At 36.5% G+C, this 22,389-nt stretch overlaps 1 protein-coding gene across 1 annotated transcript in view; it reads right to left on the minus strand.

Moving 5' to 3' along the window:
• Positions 1-22,389, minus strand: part of LOC128644138 (laminin subunit beta-4-like) — a 184,889-nt gene that overhangs the window by 27,262 nt on the left and 135,238 nt on the right. Inside the window, exons 19-21 of the mRNA XM_053696848.1 lie at positions 7,712-7,889; positions 6,238-6,381; positions 4,714-4,945 (exon numbers count right to left, since the gene is read on the minus strand). Of these exons, the coding sequence (XP_053552823.1) occupies positions 4,714-4,945; positions 6,238-6,381; positions 7,712-7,889 (554 nt within the window). The remainder of the gene's footprint in view (positions 1-4,713; positions 4,946-6,237; positions 6,382-7,711; positions 7,890-22,389) is intronic.

The raw sequence follows: 22,389 nt of genomic DNA on the forward strand, positions 1-22,389 counted from the left end.
ATCTCTACACAAAATATGCCTCTTGTCATTTGCTCACCAGATGTGTTCAGTTTGGTCCCTCTAGCGCATTGCTGCTACTAGGTTTACATTTCAACAAAGGATAGCAAAAGAATGAAGCAAATGTAATAATAGAAGTAAACTGAAAATTTGTTTAAAGTTGCATGCTCTGTCTGAATCATGAAAGTTTAATTTTATCTTTACTGTCCCTTTAAAATATTTTTAAAATCTAATATGTTTTAGATTTATAGTTTCCTTTTATATGTAAAATATTGAAGTGAACATCATACCTAAATATTCATATGCTGTTATATGTACAGTATGTGTCTTGCATATTTTATTGGTGTTTAAAATGTTGTATAACTGGTTGTAAAGAACATTTTCCCTTCACACCTAATAGAGGTAGATGTATTTGTTTTATATACACATAGAAGAGAGAGTAGGTCTCACACAATAAGTGAGATCTAAAGTCTAGGTATCCTGCACACAAATATAAGTAAAAAAGTTACAAAAGCTCACATAGAAAGATTTATAAACAACATTTTTTAATATAATATATAAACATTAAAATCAGCAAATGATGGGGTCCCCCAACTAAAGATAAAGGTTAAGGACTACAACTGGTTGAATAGAGATAGGCTGTGGTGCACCACAAAAGCTAAGCAGGCTGTCAAGGCAGTTAAAGAGTCTCCCAAGCAGCATGGTAGTTAGCACAAGTGCAAAAGGGTTAGTAGGCAAGATAAGCAGGGAATCTTCATTAAATCCACAGACAACACGTAGTATCCTTTAGAAGCCAAAGACTTCTACCCTCACCAAAGGCAGATGACAGGAAACACTCTCACAGAGCCACAGGAACCTGCACATACAGATGTACAGGCAGACCGCTGCCAGAGATATCCCCAGCGCAACCGGTCACCACGATACCTGATGTAGAGGCAAAAGCAAAGATCCACATGCAGAGATCCTCATCTGGATAGTGTATGGTAAGCCACAGAGGGTCAGAAGAGTTGAAGGGATCCCCAAGCAGATGCAAACTGCATTGCTTTATATTACCCTGCTGCTTGGGAGACTCTTTAACTGTCTTGACAGCCTGCTTAGCTTTTTTGGTGCACCACAGCCTCTCTCTATTCAACCGGATGTAGTCCTTAGCCTTTATCTTTAGTTGGGGAACCCCATAATTTGCTGATTTTAATGTTTATATATTTTATTAATAAATGTTGTGTATAAATCATTCTATGTGAGCTTTTATATCTTTTTTACTTAGATACATGTGCTAGACGTTTAGAACTCACTTATTGTGTGAGACCTACTCCCTCTGCTATGTTTATATATTTAATTTTTCTAGGTTGCACTACTATCTCTGCCTTAATATAGCTATGTGAAGGGAGCATTACTGCCTTTCTTTTTTCACTATAAGATATATTTGTTCGTGCATTAACATTAGCATTTGGCAAGCTACAATTTGTTAATGGCTTCAGTGTGAACTGAAATTTTTTTAATGTCAATTGTAGTTAAAATTGATTCATAGCTTCCACAATGGTGCTAGAGTGAAATAAAATGTGATACATTTATGAAAAGTCAAAAGTCGTAATAATTTTTTAGAGCCATTTTACATAGTAACATGGTAACATAGTAGATGAGGATGAAAAAAGACAGAAGTCCATAGAGTTCAACCTATACAAATCTCATATACTTACAAAAAAGCTCCAGTTGAGCTTAAATTAATCCCACTAAAATGTGACCCATTTAATACAATCATATCCATGAATTCTGTTTTCTAGCCAGAAATGTATCCAAACCATTTTTAAATGTATCTAAGGTATTGGCATTCACTACCTCCTTTGGTAATGAGTTCCACAATATAATTGCTCTTACAGTGAAAAAACATTTCCATTGCAGGAGATTAAATATCCTTTCCTCCAGCATTAAATTGTGACCTCTTGTCACAAACAATTTTCTTAGAATAAACAGAGCTTCTGCCATCTTTGTATATGGGCCTTGAATATATTTATATATATTTATATATAAGTAATCATGTCACCTCTCAAGCGCCCTTTTTCTAGAGAAAACAGACCCAGTTTGGCTAACCTCTCCTCAAAGCTTACATTCTCTATCCCCCTTATTAGCTTTGTGGCCCTTCTCTGAACTTTTTCTAGGTCTACAATGTCTTTTTTTGAGATTGGTCCCTAGAACTGCACTCCATACTCAAGGTGAGGTTTTACCAGGGATTTATATAGTGATACATGTATGCTTTTCTCCCTTGAATCAATGGGGCCGATATACTAAAGTATGGATGGACGTGATACAATGTAGCATATCATGTCCCCTGCACATTGTTCAAAGCCGCCCCCTGCAGATTCGCGGCCAATTGGCCGCTAGCAGGGGGTGTCAATCAGCCCAATTGTATGTGATCGGGCGGATTGAAACTGCAGCCTCAGAGGCAGTGGACCAGTTATGGAGCAGCGGTCTTTAGACCGCTGCTTCATAACTACTGTTTTCTGCAAGCCTAAAGGCTCACATGGAAGCAGGGGCATCAAGCTCCATTCTGAGCTTGATAATTCGGCCCCCTAGCCTCTTAATATATACATGTTAACAACTATCAGCCTGTCAAATTATCGGCTACAATGCAATAAGGTCTATATTGGAAGAAGAAGAATTTCTATTGTTCATTTGAGTTTTTTTCAGTTTTTTCTAGGTCTTTTCTGTGACTAGAATCAGTTTTAACATTGCTTTTATGAAACTGTGCTGGTAACATCATATATAGGAAAAAATAAAGGAGTTAATTTATGAAGCTGTGGATGTAGCTTTGGGGCCCTTGTAGTACAGACACTTGCTAATGAGAGTCTGCAACCCCATGGTAAGAAGCATTGGTCATAAGACTTCTACTTCTTAACCTGCTCACAACCTCAGTGGTTGTGGGTTAAAATGTCCCTGGAATAATCTGACCAGGTTGATAGACAACTTTACTCTTGGGGGGATTAGTTGTGTGAAAGGAGGGTGTGAGATTACATAAAAGCAATGTTAAAGTAACAATAAAGTCAAATTTCATGATTCAGATAGGGCTTGCAATTTTAGACAACTGTCATTTTACTTTTATTATCAAATATGCTTTGTTCTCTAGGTATTCTTGAAGGCTAAACCTAGGTAGGCTCATAGGCTGATTTCTAAGCCTTTGAAGGTCACCTCTTATGTCGGAGCATTTGATTAGCTTTTGACATATAGACAGTGCTAGGTCATGTGTGCCATATAGATAACATTGTGCTAACTCCCATGAAATGCAAGTTTGGAAAAAGCACTGAAATAAGGGGGCAGTCTGCAGAGGCTTTGATACAAGGTAACCACAGAGGTAAAAAGTATATTAATACAACAGTGTTGGGTTTGCAATACTGAGGATGTGTAATAAAGGGATTATCTATATTTTTAAACAATTAAAGGGACACTGAACCCAAATGTTTTCGTTTGTGATTCAGAAAGAGCATGCAATTTTTAGCAACTTTCTAATTTACTCCTATTATCAATTTTCTTCGTTCTCTTGCTATCTTTATTTGAAAAAGAAGGCATTTGAGCTTTGTTCTTGTTTCAGAACTCTGGACAGCACTTTTTTATTGGTGGATGAATGTATCCACCAATCAGCAACAACAACCCAGGTTGTTCACCAAAAATGGGCCAGCATCTAAACTTACATTCTTGTATTTCAAATAAAGATACCAAGAGAATAAAGAGAATTTGATAATAGGAGTAAATTAGAAAGTTGCTTAAAATTTCATGCTCTATCTGAATCAGGAAAGAAAAAATTTGGGTTCAGTGTCCCTTTAACATTTTAAAGTACACTGTCACTTTAACTTCCTCCATTGATGCCCTGCTTGAGAACCTCATCTGCCTAAAGCTTCCTAAAGGGGGACCATGGGAACTATTCTAAAAAAAGCAACAAACATATAACATTTTAAACAACTATACAGGTAGCCCTCAGTTTACGCCAGGGTTAGGTTCCAGAAGGAATGGTTGTAAATCGAAACCGTTGTAAATTGAAACCCAGTTTATAATGTAAGTTAATGGGAAGTAACGGAGTTAGGTTCCAGGCCCCTCTAAAAATTGGCATAAGTAATACCTAATACATTATTTTTAAAGCTTTGAAATGAAGACTTTAAATGCTATTCAACATTATAAACCTAATAAAATAATCACACAACACCGAATATATAATTAAACTAAGTTAAATGAATAAAAACATTTGCTAAATGGCATTATAAACCTAATAAAATAATCACACAACACAGACTTTACTTGCATTGTTCTGCAAACAGTTCTTTCCATGCATTCCAATCTGGACTGATTTATACACAGGAAGATCTTGTTCCTTTGCAAGCTGCTTGATAGCTCAGGTCTGGTTAAACTGATTACCCCTCCACCTACTGGCTATTTTAATCAATGCACTGCTTCTCAATGCTTTTCAATAGCAGTCACATGACTGAAAAAAAAGGTTGTTATTCTGAAACGATGCAAATTGAACCGTTGTAAACCGAGGGCCACCTGTATATGCCTATGTAAGTAAAATGATTACAATCATACAGCAGCATTATTTGCAAAAAAATAGTTAATAAACATGTAAGTAAACTTACTAGAAAAATAGATATACAAGTTAAGCAAACCTCTATAAAAGTTAACATTTTAATTTATATAGCAAATATTTTATAAACCATTGATATATTGCTGTACCTTTCACAGTTGGTTCCATTTGTAAATCCACTACATTCTAGACAAGCTCCAGTTACTGGGTCACATCTCTTTGAATTCCCATTGCATTGGCAAGGTTTACATTTGGGAAACCCATAGAATCCAGGTGTGCAGCTGTCACAGCGACGACCCTGTATGTCACTACGGCAAGCACACTGCCCTGTCACTTGGTCACATAAATTGCTCATTGCACCTTGGCAATTACAATCACATGCTATGGAACAAATAAAACAAAGTTATTAATTAAAGGATTTAGAATAGCATATTTTTTATTACATAATTAGGTTTTCTTTATATTTCATAGAAAAATGACTTTAATTATTCATTTTTCTTAAAAAATATTTTCTTAGTCCCATTAACCCCTTAGTGACCAGACCATTTTTTCAATTTTCTTACCGTTAAGGACCAGGGCTGTTTTTACATTTCTGCGGTGTTTGTGTTTGGCTATAATTTTCCTCTTACTCATTTACTGTACTCACTCATATTATATACCGTTTTTCTCGCAAGTAAATGGACTTTCTAAATATACCATTATTTTCATCATATCATCTAATTTACTATACATTATTTTTTATAAAATATGATGAAAAAATTGAATAATGATAGTATATTGCAGAGTTTTTTAGATATATGATTTATCATTTTATATTACCATCTTAAAGTGAAGATAAACGTTGATGAATGAAAGCCCGTTTTTTAAAAATACTATTAAAAACAGGGGCACTTTCATTCATCAAAGTTTACAAAGCAGCCGTTTTGATTAAAAACTTACCTTTTTTATTTTCACTGCCCGGGCAGCTTCCCCCTCCTGGAAATCCTCTCTTCACAAGTCAGCAATGACTAATCCGGCTTCTACCAATCACAGCACGGCCTCAGGCAATGACTACCCTGGGGGGAAAGCGTGATTGGAAGAAGCTAGATTAGTCATTGCTGACGTGTGAAGAGAGGATTTCCAGGAGGGCGAAGTTGCTCTGGCTGTGAAAAGAAAAAAAGGTAAGTTTTTAATCAAAACGGCTGCTTTGTAAACTTTGATGAATGAAAGTGCCCCTGTTTTTAATAGTATTTTTTAAAAAACGGGCTTTCATTCATCAAAGTTTACCTTCACTTTAAAGAGTTGTGTCCCTTTAAAGAGACATAAACACATATCTCCATATGGTTTTGGAGCACAATAGGTTAATTGCTCAACAGCCTCTTCAACCTGTTATGTGATTGATAAACACCCAATATTGCCATTTTGTTTTAATCATTTTTAAATGAAGATTTCACATATATAAGAGGCAAATGTTGAGTTGTTTTGGGGAGGACAACAATTTCATGCTTGAGCTGTATTATCGACAGAAACAATTTAGGATTGGGATCACTGGAAAAACACACTAGCAAAACTAGCTGACTTTCAGAAATAATTATCTGCCAAAAACAAATGCAAGACCGATCAATCATTCAATTGCAAATGATTCATATGAACAGGTGACATTGGATAAATTAATGCATTCTTAATTTTCTTACCTTTACAACCATTAGGACTGAATCCATAACTGCCCACAACACACTTATCACAACAACGTCCAACGACATTGGGTTTGCATTCACATCGACCTCCAAATTTAGTACAGTTAGTGCTTAGAGATCCATCTACGTTGCATGTACATTCTGAAACACAAATAAAATGATGAGATAAGTCAACAGTACATCATACTTGTATGCTAAAATAGTCTGTAGAAACTGTAACAAATTCATTAATGAATGAATTTTAGAGTTGGAACGTGTTTCCTCCCTGCTCAGAATATTGTTTTTATTTAATTACCCTTCTATATTTTTGCAAAGTTACAGGCATAAAAATATGAAAATGGAAGAGCTATTTATTTTTTTGCCCCTAGTAATTACAGCAACCTAATTGGTAGAATTGGTTTTGAGGGTAAATGATCACATTCCCATTGCAAAACAATATTTATTACCAAGATCATCTTGCAAAAGTTGCTATGACATTATTTGCACTTATAATTGCAACTCACTCAAAATTTGTATCAAACCTTAACCGTGGTGTCAAATCAATTAAATATGGTCCCTTTTTAATTCTCCTGAGCAATACGAATTTGTCCCTCCCTTTCTTCTATTTTTTTTGGGGGGGAAAATGTCCAGCAGTCAGAAGATAGTAATGTCATTTATCTCTCCCATTATACCTGGTTAGGTAACAAATTAATTTAATAAACCTTATGACACTATCAGAGAATAATGCAAGGGACCTTAGCCAAAGACTCTTTAAACAAGGATTAAGGGCATCCATCAAGATAAGAGTCCTGTGTTTTCAGAGGGTGCAGATTAGAAATGTTGGCTTCTATCCAAATTGATTAAACAACTTTGCTATGCTAAAGCAAGAATTAAAAAATGCCCCTACATTATGGTGGTGCCACCTAGGTTGAGGTTCCCTGGATGCTTCTGGAGTTGTTTTTAGGACTAAAGGATTCTTTAGAATGAATGTGGCAGGATCACTACATGATCCTTGTGGTAGACGTTGTAGTTGAAAAGGTTTACTTATTGAAGAAATCCTTTCTAGTAGGGAGGTCTCTGCTGCATCCAAAGCTGTTGAAAGTTGGGCAGTGGGTGATACATGGGTGGAAATAATCTGACATTTTTTGTGTTGGGACTACTGGAAGCTAGGGTTTGGATAGATGTGATTTATTGGGGTAAATGAGGCATGTGCAATTAACCCTAATAGTGTTATGCAGCGAATTAGCTATCATAACAAAATATTTATTGGAACAGTTGTCTTATGCAGCAAATAAAGATGTTCCAAAAATATCACTGGTGACTAGCAAAGGCTCTTATGGATTCGATGACTTGGGTTATGGCATAATTGGAACACTGGCAATTTTCCTTGATTTGAAAAAACTGTGTTGACCTCCTCATCAAGTGTTTTCAAATCAGATTCTGCTTATAGTCCTACATTTTCAAAAAGTTTTCAATCAAATTAAATACTTACTAACAGCTCCATTATGCATGCGGGCAGACATGCTTACAATGAGCCTCTCACACACGTCTGGAAGGATTTCTATCCCAACTTCAGAAGCAATTTCAATACAGTTATAATGCTGGAATTCTTCTACTTCTTGTTGATTGCACAGATTTTTTACTGAAGCAAGTTTTGGAATCAGCCCAAGCTGTGGAAGAGAAAATAAATAAATACATATTATACATTACTACTAATAAGTGAAAGACATTTAAGTATTTTTTGGTCTTGGGTGTTCCTATGTTTTTAAAAGCAGTATTACAATGTTACAAAATGTAACTATATTTTAGTAATAATTATCACCTAGATTACAAGTTTTGCGTTGCGGCTTCTAACGCTGAAAATATGGCATTTTCAGCGTTAAAACAGCACTGCAGCTATTACAAGTGTTGTCGGTATAGCTGTACCGCACACCTTTTAGTCTGTAACGCAACATCAGTCCCGCACACCTAAAAATTAAGTTTTTTTTTCATGGGATTTCCATAGTCACTGACATCGCCCTATCCAGGAACTGTCCCAAAATGCACTGCTGTTCAAATCAACATTACTGTGTGCTGCTCCCCCCCCATTACACAACCTGCTTAATTTAAAGAGGTAAAGTAATTAATAACTTTCAATAGTCTATGCTAGTTTTATTCATAGTTTAAAAAACTTTAAAATGTAATGGAATTTTGTCCCCACAAAATGCAGGTGAAAAATCTTCAAATGTTTTACAGTGCACCACTAATCAAGAAAGTTTAGGAACCACTCTACTATACCATAAGCAGAAGAAGGGCTTGCAGTTTTAGCGGCAGTATACACTTTTAAGAAGCAAGCAGAACTAGCAGTACGAATATAAACTTTAACTATAAGCTTACAAATTCTCTGACAGACTGTTTGTTTAGTCAGTCCATATCCATGTAGGGAGGAGAGACTGTGGAGTATGATGGGCTGGAATTATGTGACAAAAGCCAATAAGGGTAAACTAGCAGGATAACTTGATTGAAACATGGTCCGCCACCACATCTGAAATATATATGTGACTAGACAAATATGACTTATCAGGCAGCACCTACAAACACTTGTCAGTTATGGAAGCGGACAGTGATTCCCCACATAACTTGTAGGAAAAGAGGAATCCAGCCTATGAAGATCTTCTAAGGTCATTTTTTTTAATTAGATGCCACAGCAGTAGTCTAGCAGTAGTCCAACATAGTAATATGTAGCAATGCTGAACAGTCCACTTGTGTGTGTGGGGAAAACCCATCCATACTCACAACCATAAATACGTTTATTTCCCCCAAATGGGCTTCCAAATGGAAGTAGCACCTATTATTTAGGTACCTACAGGTGTCACTAAATAATGATAAGAATGCGTTCAGGATACTCCTGCATTATGTTATTAACCGCTAATCTTCCGCCCCCTTTACCGCCGCCACCTACATTATGTTATTGACCCCAAATCTTCCTCCCCCTACATCGCTGCCACCTACATTATATTTATTAACCCCTAATCTGCTGCCCCCAATGTTGCCGCAACCTACCTACACTTATTAACCTCTAATCTGCCACCCCCAATGTCGCCGTCACTATACTAAATATATTAACCCCTAAACCTAAGTCTAACCCTAACCCTAACATCCCCTAACTTAAATATAATTTAAATACATCTAAATAAAATTACTATAATTAACTAAATTATTCCTATTTAAAACTAAATACTTACATATAAAATAAACCCTAAGATAGCTACAATATAACTAATAGTTACATTGTATCTAGCTTAGGGTTTATTTTTATTTTACAGGCAAGTTTGTATTTATTTTAACTAGGTAGAATAGTTATTAAATAGTTATTAACTATTTAATAACTACCTAGCTAAAATAAATACAAACGTACCTGTAAAATAAAACCTAACCTAAGTTACAATAACACCTAACACTACACTATAATTAAATAAATTAACTAAATTAAATACAATTACCTAAGTTAAATTAAATTAGCTAAATTACAAAAAACAAACACTAAATTACAGAAAATAATAAACAAATTACAGATATTTAAACTAATTACACCTAATCTAATAGCCCTATCAAAATAAAAAAAGCCCCCCAAAATAAAAAAAAAACCCTAGCTTAAACTAAACTACCAATAGCCCTTAAAAGGACCTTTTGCAGGGCATTGCCCCAAAGTAATCAGCTCTTTTACCTGTAAAAAAAAATTCAAACAACCCCCCAACAGTAAAACCCACCACCCACACAACCAACCCCCAAAATAAAATACTATCTAAAAAAAACCTAAGCTCCCCATTGCCCTGAAAAGGGCATTTGTATGGGCATTGCCCTTAAAAGGGCAGTTAGCTCTTTTGCGGCTCAAACCCTAATCTAAAAAATAAAACCCACCCAATACACCCTTAAAAAAACCTAACACTAACGCCCTGAAGATCGACTTATTGTTCTGCAGAACGGACATCCATCCTCAAGGAAGCGGCAGAAGTCTTCATCCAACCGGGCCGAAGCCCTTAACGAAGCCAGGAGAAGTCTTCATCCAAGCCGGGCGAAGTGGTCTTCCAGACAGGCCAAAGTCTTCATCCAGACAGCATCTTCTATCTTCATCTATCCGAGGCGGGGGCGGCTCCATCTTCAAGACATCCGGCGCGGAGCATCCTCTTCAAACAACGGCTTCTTACTGAATGACGGTTCCTTTAAGTGACGTCATCCAAGATGGCGTCCCTTAGATTCTGATTGGTTGATAGAATTCTATCAGCCAATCAGAATTAAGGTAGAAAAAATCCTATTGGCTGATGCAATCAGCCAATAGGATTGAGATCGCATTCTATTGGCTGTTCCAATCAGCCAATAGAATGCGAGCTCAATCCTATTGGCTGATTGCATCAGTCAATAGGATTTCTTCTACCTTAATTCCGATTGGCTGATAGAATTCTATCAGCCAATCGGAATCTAAGGGACGCCATCTTTTTCTGTAATTTAGTGTTTTATTTTTTTTGTACTTTAGCTAATTTAATTTAATTTAGGTAATTGTATTTAATTTAGTTAATTTATTTAATTATAGTGTAGTGTTAGGTGTTATTGTAACTTAGGTTAGGTTTTATTCTACAGGTACTTTTGTATTAATTTTAGCTAGGCAGTTATTAAATAGTTAATAACTATTTAATAACTATTCTACCTAGTTAAAATAAACACAAACTTGCCTGTAAAATAAAAATAAACCCTAAGCTAGCTACAATGTAACTCTTAGTTATATTGTAGCTAGCTTAGGGTTTATTTTATAGGTATTTAGTTTTAAATAGAAATAACTTAGTTAATTATAGTAATTTTTATTTAGATATATTTAAATTATATTTAACTTAGGGGGTTTTAGGGTTTGGGTTAGACTTAGGTTTAGGGGTTAATAAATTTAATATAGTGGCGGCGACGTTGGGGACGGCAGATTAGGGGTTAATAAATGTAGGTAGGTGGCGGCGATGTTAGGGATGGCAGATTAGGGGTTAATAATATTTAACTAATGTTTGCAAGGCGGGACTGCGGCGGTTTAGGGGTTAAAATGTTTATTGTAGTTGTGGCGATGTCCGGAGCGGCAGATTAGGGGTTAAAAAAATGTATTATAGTGTTTGCGATGTGGGAGGGCCTCAGTTTAGGGGTTAATAGATAATTTATGGGTGTTAGTGTACTTTTTAGCACTAGTTATGAGTTTTATGTTACAGCGTTGTACCATAAAACTCTTAAATACTGACTTTTAAATGCGTTAGGACTCTTGAGGGGGTAGGGTGTACCGCTCACTTTTTGGCCTCCCAGGACAGACTCGTAATACCGGCGCTATGGAAGTCCCATTGAAAATAGACTTTACAAAGTTTACGTAAGTCGGTTTGGGGTAAGGCCAAAAAAGTGTGCGGTGACCCTAAACCTTCAAGACTCGTAATAGCAGCGGCGTAAAAAAGCAGTGTTAGGACCTCGTAACGCTGCTTTTTTACCCTAACGCACAACTCGTAATCTAGCCGACTAAGTTCCAAAAAAATATATACACTAAGTTACACAAAATAAAAAATAAATTATCAAAGATTTAAACTAATTACACCTAATCTAAGGGCCCTATGAAAATAAAAAAGCCCCCCCAAAATAAAAAAAAAACCTAGCCTACAATAAACTACAAATAGCCCTTAAAGGGCCTTTTGCGGGGCATTGCTCCAAGAAGCCGGCAGAAGTCTTCATCCAAGCGGCCGAAGTCTTCATCCAAGCCTGCAGAAGTCTTCACCCAGACGGCATCTTCTATCTTCATCCATCCAGCGGGGAGCAGCTGGAATTCTATCAGCCAATCGGAATCTAAGGGACGCCATCTTGGATGACGTCATTTAAAGGAACCTTCATTCGTGAAGAAGACGTTGAACGAAGAGGATGCTCCGCATTGGATGTCTTGTAGATGGAGCCGCTCCGTGCTGGATTGATGAAGATAGAAGATGCCGTCTGGGTGAAGACTTCTGCGGGCTTGGATGAAGACTTCGGCCGCTTGGATGTAGACTTCTGCCGGCTTCTTGGAGGATGGATGTCGGATCTTCAAAACTGTAAGTGAATCTTCAGGGGCTAGTGTTAGGATTTTTTAAGGGTGTATTGGGTGGGTTTTATTTTTAGATTAGGGTTTGGGCTGCAATAGAGCTAAATGCCCTTTTAAGGGCAATGCCCATACAAATGCCCAGGGCAATGGGGAGCTTAGGTTTTTTTAGTTAGGGTTTTATTTGGGGGGGTTGGTTGTGTGGGTGGTGGGTTTTACTGTTGGGGGGGTATTTGTATTTTTTATTTACAGGTGAAAGAGCTGATTTCTTTGGGGCAATGCCCAGCAAAAGGCCCTTTTATGGGCTATTTGTAGTTTATTGTAGGCTAGGGTTTTTTTTATTTTAGGGGGGCTTTTTTATTTTCATAGGGCCCTTAGATTAGGTGTAGTAAATTTAAGTCTTGGATAATTTATTTTTTATTTTGTGTATCTTAGTGTTTTGTTTTTTTTGTAACTAACACCTAGATTATGAGTTTTGCTTTAGAGGCTGTATGGTGCTAACGAGCAGTTTATGCTCACCGCTCACTTACAGACAGCGCTGCTATTACGGGTTTTTACAAACCAGACAAGAAGTGAGCATTGAGCAAAATATTACTAATTCTGCACTCCAATACCAGTGCTGCTTACGTTAGCGGTGAGCTGGTGTAACATGCTTGTGCACGAGTTCACCATAAGAATCAACAGGGAGAGCCGGCTGAAAAAAAGTCTAACACCTGCAAAAAAGCAGCGTAAAACTCCTTAACGCAGCCCCATTGATTCCTATGGGGAAATACATTTTATGTCTACACCTAACACCCTAACATGAACCCCGAGTCTAAACACCCCTAATCTTACACTTATTAACCCCTAATCTGCCGCCCCCGACATCGCCGACACCTACATTATAATTATTAATCCCTAATCTGCCGCTCTGGACACCGCTGCCACCTACATTATACTTATGACCCCTAATCTGCTTCCCCCAACATCGCCGACACCTACATTATATTTATTAAACCCTAATCTGCCGCCCCCAATGTCGCCGCTACCTACCTACACTTTTTAACCCCTAATCTGCCACCCCCAACGTCGCCGCCACTATAATAAACATATTAACCCCTAAACCGCCACACTCCCGCCTCGCAAACATTAGTTAAATATTATTAACCCCTAATCTGCCGGGCCTAACATCACCGCCACCTACCTACATTTATTAACTCCTAATCTGCCACCCCCAACGTCACCGCCACTATATTAAAGTTAACCTAAACCTAACACCCCCTAACTTAAATATAATTAAAAGAAATCAAAATAAAAATTCCTATCATTAACTAAATTATTCCTATTTAAAACTAAATAATTAACTATAAAATAAACCCTAAGATAGCTACAATATAACTATTAGTTACATTGTAGCTAGCTTAGGGTTTATTTTTATTTTACAGGCAAGTTTGTATTTATTTTAACTATGCAGAATAGTTATTAAATAGTTATTAACTATTTAATAACTACCTAGCTAAAATTAATACAAACGTACCTGTAAAATAAAACCTAACCTAAGTTACAATAACACCTAACACTACACTATAATTAAATTAATTCCCTAAATTAAATACAATTAAATAAAATTAGCTAAAGTACAAAAAACAAACAAACACTAAATTACAGAAGATAATAAACAAATTACAAGATTTTTAAACTAATTACACCTAATCTAATCCCTCTAACAAAATAAAAAGCCCCCCCAAAAAATAAAAAAAGCCCTACCCTACACTAAATTACAAATAGCCCTTAAAAGGGCCTTTTGCGGGGCATTGCCCCAAAGTAATCAGCTCTTTTACCTGTAAATAGAAATTTGAAACCCCCCCAACATTAAAACCCACCACCCACACAACCAACCCTACTCTAAAACCCACCCAATAACCCCTTAAAAAAACCTAGCACTAACCCCTTGAAGATCACCTTACCGGGAGAAGTCTTCATCCAACCGGGCCGAAGTCCTCAACGAAGCCGGGAGAAGTCTTCATCCAAGCTGGGCGAAGTGGTCCTCCAGACGGGCAAAAGTCTTCATCCAGACGGCATCTTCTATCTTCATCCATCCGGCGCAGAGCGGGTCCATCTTCAAGACATCCGACACAGAGCATCCTCTTCATCCGACGGCTCTTCTGGAATGAAGGTTCCTTTAAATTACGTCATCCAAGATGGCGTCCCTTCAATTCCGATTGGCTGATAGAATTCTGAAGTTCAATCCTATTGGCTCATGCAATCAGCCTATAGGATTGAGCTGGCATCCTATTGACTGATTGGCTTTAGAGTAGGGTTGGTTGTGTGGGTGGTGGGTTTTAATGTTGGGGGGATTTGTAATTTTTTTTTACAGGTAAAAGAGCTGATTACTTTGGGGCAATGCCCCGCAAAAGGCCCTAATTTAGTGTAGGGTAGGGCTTTTTTTTATTTGTGGGGGGGGGGGGATTTTTTATTTTGTTAGGGGGATTAGATTAGGTGTAATTAGTTTAAAAATCTTGTAATTTGTTAATTTGCTAATTTCATTTAATTGTATTTAATTTAGGGAATTAATTTAATTATAGTGTAGTGTTAGGTGTTATTGTAACTAAGGTTAGGTTTTATTTTACAGGTACTTTAGTATTTATTTTAGCTAGGTAGTTATTAAATAGTTTATACATATTTAATAACTATTCTACCTAGTTAAAATAAATACAAACTTGCCTGTAAAATAAAAATAAACCCTAAGATAGCTACAATGTAACTATTAGTTATATTGTAGCTATCTTAGGGTTTATTTTATAGGTAAGTATTTAGTTTTAAATATGAATAATTTAGTTAATTATAGTAATTTTTATTTAGATTTATTGAAATTATATTTAAGTTAGGGGGGTTAGGGTTAGACTTAGATTTAGGGGTTAATAACTTTAGTATAGTGGCGGCGACATTGGGGGCGGCAGATTAGGGGTTAATAAATGTAGGTAGGTGTTGGTGATGTTAGGGACAGCAGATTAGGGGTTAATAATATTTAACTAATGTTTGCGAGACGAGGCGGGAGTGCAGCGGTTTAGAGGTTAATATATTTATTATAGTGGCGGCGATGTCCGGTTCGGCAGATTAGGGGTTAAAAAATTTGTTTTAGTGTTTGCGATGCGGGAGGGCCTCGGTTTAGGGGTTAATAGGTAGTTTATGGGTGTTAGTGTACTTTTTAGCACTTTAGTTAAGAGTTTTATGCTACGGCGTTGTAGTGTAAAACTCAACTATTGACTTTAAAATGCGGTACCAGTCTTGACAGGAGAGGGTCTAATGCTCACTTTTGTAAGACTCGTAATACTGGCGCTATGCAAGTCCCATTGAAAAAAGAGGATACACAATTTACGTAAGTGTATGTGCGGTATTTCCAAGTCTGGTCAAAAAAGTGAGCGGTGAGCATGTACCTTCAAAACTCGTAATACCAACGGGCATTAAAAAGCAGCGTTAGGACCTCTTAACGCTGCTTTTTTAACCTAACGCACAACTCGTAATCTAGTCGTTAGTGTTTGTTATTTTTTGTAACTTAGTTGTTAGTTTTTTTGTAACTTAGTAATTTTTTAGTGTAGATTTAAATGATTTGAGTAGGGTTAGGTGTTTAAATATATAATATAGTTAATTTAATTTGTAGTTTAATGTAATTTAGTCTAATAGTTAGGGTAGATTAATTATTAGTTTACTATAGTTTAATGTAATTTTAGTATAATAGTTAGGGTAGGTTAATTATTAGTTTAATATAGTTTAATGCAATTTTAGTATGATAGTTAGGGTAGATTAATTAATAGTTTAATATAGTTTAATTTAAATCTTAAGGTAAATTTAAATTTATTATAAGATAGGGATGAGTTAATATTTAATATAAAGTTAGGGGGGTGTTAGGTTTAGGGGTTAATAGTTTAATTTAGTTTATGGAGATGTGGGGGCTGGCGGTTTAGGGGTTAATAGGTTTAGTAAGTGCTAGTGATGTGGGAGGCCAGGGGTTTAGGGGTTAATACATTTATTTGGTTGCGGTGGGCTCCGGGAGCGGCGTGATAGGGGTTAATAACTTTATTTAGGTGGTGGCGGTGTCGGGAGCTTGAGATTAGGGGTTAATAACTTTTATTTAGGTGGTGGCGGTGTCAGGACAGTAGAATAGGGGTTAATAAGTATAATTTAGGTGACGGCGGTGTCAGGGTGGTAGATTAGGGGTTAATAAGTATTATGTAGGTAGCGGTGGTGTAAGGGGCGGCAGATTAGGGGTTAATAAGTATAATGTAGGTGGCGGCGGTGGCGGGAGCAGCAGATTAGGGGTGTTTAGACTCTGGTACATTTTAGGGTGTTAGGTGTAAACATAACTTTTATTCTCCCATAGGAATCAATGGAATATCTGGCAGCATCGAACATAAGCTTTCGCTGCTTTCAGACTCACATTGATTCCTATGGCATCCGCCATTGAAAACCAGGTACGCTGGGCCGGAATAGTGGCGAGCGTACCTGTTAGACATTTGTTAACTAGCAAAAGTAGTCAGATAGTGCCAAATTTGCATTCAGAACATCTGTAGTGATGTAAGCATCCATCTGTGTCGGACTGAGACTGGCGGATCGTATGTTACGTCACAGATTTCTACTTTTGCCAGTCTGTAGTCTTTGATAACTAAGGGGAATCAGGCTCGCCACAATTACGCTGCGGAATTCGAGCGTATTTGCGGTTGACGGCTTGATAAATAGGGGCCTATGTCATCATTCCTTGGTCTCCTAGGACTTAACACCCCAAGCCATCAATAGTCATTCCTGGGGGACATTCATTGTTTCTGGAATTTAAACACTTAATATATCAGATAGTGGCTACATTTAATCTCCTTCTAAAAGTAGCACTCAATATTAAATGTTTATATCTGACAAATACTTAGAATGCAGACGGCCAGAAATTCCAGCAACACACAATAGCTTATGCTTTGGCTTAGCATGAAGTACACAGTGTTAAGTTTGTAAAGGGTGATTTTTATTATAAGCACAGTGGATGTCAGACATTAAAGGAACAGTGTACTGTAAAATTGTTTTCCTGTTTCCTATGACTTGTTATAGCAGCAGCAGAATATAAAATGTATGAAAAAATGCTTAATTTAGGTTTATCTTGTATATGAAATAGCTGTTTTGTTTTTTTCTTCTTTGACACCATAATCCATTAAAGGCTCGATTACGAGTAGACGGAGGCTTTTTGTGTGAGTCAGATAGCACAGTTAAAAGTAACAAGTTTTCACACAGCCGCTAATCCAACGCGCACAAAAAGCCGAATTTTGAATATTGTGACCGCATTATCGTATTTCCCTATAGCCTTCAATAGAGAGTGAAAAGTGGGAAGAAACACAACACCCTTACTTGTGCGCAAACCTGATTGTGTTTTACCAAGTGCACTAACCATCATGAAATATTAATATTTCACATTACAATGTTCTTCACATAGAAGAATATGTTTTATTAATTCATAAATACATATTTCTATATATATCTCTTGTTTTTTAGGTAAAAAATAAATAAATATATAATTATATATAGGTATTGCTTCAGACTTGATAAAGGAAGGAACTCTTCCGAAAGCTTGTCATCTTATAAATGTATAGTTAGTCCAATAAAAAAGTATCATTGCTCAATGCAATACTCTTGTTATTTTGATATCTAAATCTCTGGACTAACACGGCTACTCCAATCAATCAATATATATATATATATATATATATATATATATATATATATATATATATATTTATATATACAGTATATTTATATATACAGTATATTTATATATACACAGAGAGAAGTGCACTCACAGGAACGAGCAAATGGCTCGTGGACTTGGGGGCATATTTATCAAGCTCCGAAAGGAGCTTGATGCCCCGTGTTTCTGGCGAGCTTGCAGGCTCGCCAGAAACAGCAGTTATAAAGCAGCGGTCACAAAGACCGCTGCTCCATAACCTGTCCGCCTGCTCTGAGCAGGCGGACACACATCACCTGAAATCAATCTGATCGAGTACGATTGGGTTGATTGACACCACCCTGCTGAAGTCTGCAGGGGGCGGCGTTGCACCAGCAGATCTTGTTAGCTGCTGGTGCAATGCTGAATACGGCGAGGTCTGGCGGACCTGATCTGCAGTGTCGGATCAGGTCCGCCAGACCTTGAAAAATAGAGCCCATGGACTCCTTGCTCAGTGTGCTTAGAGGACTATGGCTACAGCTCACTGATGAGGCCCAATGAAGGCCGAAACGATCGTCTGGGGTTGCTGTGTTCCTTGTTTAGAGAGGAATTGCCTGGTATTTCGGCGCTGGACTGACCGTAATAGGCGGGAGCGAATTACATACTACAGGAAAATTCTACTCTGTGAAAAACATTACTGGCTAAAAGAAGTTGCACCCAGGTAGTAAATCGCCATAGAACAGGCTAACAATTGAGCTGTTTGTTCGTTCCTGTGAGTGCACTTCTCTGTGTGTGTGTATATATATATATATATATATATATATATATATATATATATATGTGAATATCTATTTATAAATAATTGGAATATGAAATATTTACATTTAATAAAAAGTTAGACACTTTATTAAATATAAATATTGCATAAATATGATTTTACATGTTTTCAGCTCCTTGACTGCAAAGGGCTCCAATGCACTTATATATATAAGTCTATATATACATACATACGTAGTTATGTGTTTATATATCTATATACTGTATGTCTGTAAATACATATATACACATATAAATACATAAATACATATGTACACACATATAAACACACACATATATATATACACAAATACATACTGTATACATATTTAAACATGTATATGTATGTATCTCTATGTTAAATCCCTTTGCTTCCCTTTTTTCTAACACCTGAGGCCTCATATCTTTGAGCCCTTATAACAGTTTATTGCAATTTTTTAAAATAATCTTTATTAGATAATGTTATTATGAATTTAACTGTACTTTTAAATAGAATTCTGGTGTGTTTTGTGCAAATTTTTGGTTGAGCAATGAGCATAACAGTTAACCAGAGCTCTGAAGTCACCCTATCCCAACATGCGTTAAATTCAATTGTGCTCAAGAAAACACGTTTACTTTCAACTTATCTACTTAGGACGCACGCAAAACTGCAATAAACCCCTTTTCTTTTGCACGCAACAGTTAGCGCACCACTCGTAATCTAGCCCTAAAATGGACTGATCTTGCAAGGAAATCAGATCTCCTTATTTTATCACTTTCTATACACATTTTATTATATTGTCTATCTTAGTATACCAAAGCCAACTACTTATCTAAAGGTCTCTGGGCTGGTGAGATTTTTTAAGAATGCTTGCCAGTACTTCTGTTTCCCTGGTGGAATGATCTAAAACCACTTTTTACCCTGAAAACAGGGTGTCTGGCTAAGAGGTGTATACTGCATTTTCGTATGGGAAGGAGATGCATACATTACAAAAGCGCACATTAAAAATCGAAATTGAAAAATCCTACTAAATGAATAATTGAACCATTCACACATAAATACACATAAAAAAATGAATTGTAAGGTGCATAAAAATCATAACAAAATTGTTCACCAAAAAATCTAATTAAAAAAACCTTTACATTTGTATTTAAAATCACACAGGAGTTAATCGTATTAAATATGCAGAGGGTAAATCATAATTTAGGTACACTGGCTGCGCAAAAAAACACATAGAAATTTGTACAAAGGTACAAAATACTAAGCGTAAATCTGTTTTTTTGTCGTAAAATGGGCTAAAAATGTCCACCTTCACAGTTTTTTCTCACAAACTAAAAGGTGGCAAGGTTGTGACAAAATACACAAAACACTTAATACCGTAATAGAAAAACACATGCACACAAAAATGTAGTATTTAATTTAAACGGACACTGAACCCTAATGTTTTCTTTCATGATTTAGATAGAGCATGAAATTTTAAGCAACTTTCTAATTTACTCCTATTGTAATTTTTTCTTCATTCTCTTGCTATCTTTATTTTAAAATCAGGAATGTAAATCTTAGCAGCCAGTCCATTTTAGGTTCAGGACCATGGATAGCGCTTTCTTATTGGAGGCTTACATTTATTCACCAATAAGCAAGCATAACCCAGGTTTTCAACCAAAAAGCAAGAGAATGAAGAAAAATTGATAATAGGACTAAATTAGAAAGTTGCTTAAAACTGCATGCTCTATCTGAATCACAAAAGAAAAAATTTCGGTTTAGTGTCCCTTTAAGGATTTAATTTTTAAAGTGCGCCACCTACTCACTGCTAACTTCGCTCTACTCAGCAAATATTCCCTTTCCAGCAAGCTCCATTACTTTCTATTTCAGACATCTTGCCATTCACATGGACTGCCCTTTTATAAAGATAATTCCACAAGGGCAGTTTAGAACAGTTGAAAATTAACATTTTATTACTTATCTCTCCTACCTTCCACTGGGAGTGTAATTTCTTCTATTGGCTGTGTTTACATTACATTAAAAATATCAATTTTAAATGCTAAAATAAAGGTAAAGGAACTATCAGCAAATAATGTAATACAACTTTACGCTACATTGTCACTTTAACATTATTTTTTTATTATATACATATTAAATATCAGCAATTAAGCACTACATCACAAAACACCTGCCTACAAAATGCATATTGTAAAAGCTTTTAAGACTTTAATTTTAGTTGCAGAGTTTCCAGGATATTTTAAATCCAACATATATTAACTCCCTCATGTATGTGTTCATTTCATTGGTTTCCTTTGCTGTAGCATACCTCCCAACATGTCAAAAAAGGTACACCCCCCCCCGCGGCAAAAATTTGAAATGTGGTGGGCAGGGGCGGGGCTTAAAAATTAAAAAATCATAATAATATAAATAAAATTCTAAACAAAGTCATATCTTTTAATACTCTTAGGCAGCAAATCAAACACAATCTCAAACCACTGGTATAGCTATGTGAGCTCTTTATTTAATTAACCTTTGCAGAGACAGTGCAAAATATTTTTATCTTAATTGGACATTTAATAATAGATTCTTTAAAACTGCTCTCTGCTTTCCTCATTAATATTCTAGATTCTGGCCTTTAAAGTTAGCAAAAATGCACAGTAACACACTACATAGCATACACTTACACATGCAGATACACACACACTACATAGCATACACTTATACATGCAGACACACACTACATAACATACACTTATACATACAGATACACACACACTACATAGCATACACTTACACATGCAGATACACACACTACATATCATACACTTACACATGCAGATACACACACACTACATAGCGTACACTTACACATGCAGACACACACTACATATCATACACTTATACAGGCAGATACACACTACATAACATACACTTATACATACAGATACACACACACACTACATAGCATACACTTACACATGCAGATACACACACACTACATAGCATACACTTATACAGGCAGATACACACATACTACATAACATACACTTATACATACAGATACACACACACACTACATAGCATACACTTATACATACAGATACACACACATACTACATCGCTTACACTTATACATGCAGATACACACACACACACTACATAGCTTACACTTATACATACAGATACACACACATACTACATCGCTTACACTTATACATGCAGATACACACACACTACATCGCTTACACTTATACATGCAGATACACACACTACATGGGCCTCTATTTATCAAGGTCTTTCGGACCTGATCCGACAGTGCGGATCAGGTCCACAAGACCTCACTAAATGCGGAGAGCAATACGCTCTCCGCATTTAACATTGCACCAGCAGCTCACAAGAGCTGCTGGTGCAACGCCGCCCCCTGCTGACTCGCGGCCAATCGGCCGCCAGCAGGGAGGTGTCAATCAACCAGATAGAGTACGATCGGGTTGATTTCCAGCGATTCCTGTCCGCCTGCTCAGAGCAGGTGGATAGGGTTATGGAGCAGCGGTCTTTAGACTGCTTCATAACTTCATAACTTGTGCCCTTCAAGCTCCGTACGGAGCTTGATAAATATGGGCCATAGTATACACTTGCACATGCAAATAC

This window comes from Bombina bombina, unplaced genomic scaffold (assembly GCF_027579735.1).
Source record: "Bombina bombina isolate aBomBom1 unplaced genomic scaffold, aBomBom1.pri scaffold_561, whole genome shotgun sequence".
NCBI lineage: Eukaryota > Metazoa > Chordata > Amphibia > Anura > Bombinatoridae > Bombina > Bombina bombina.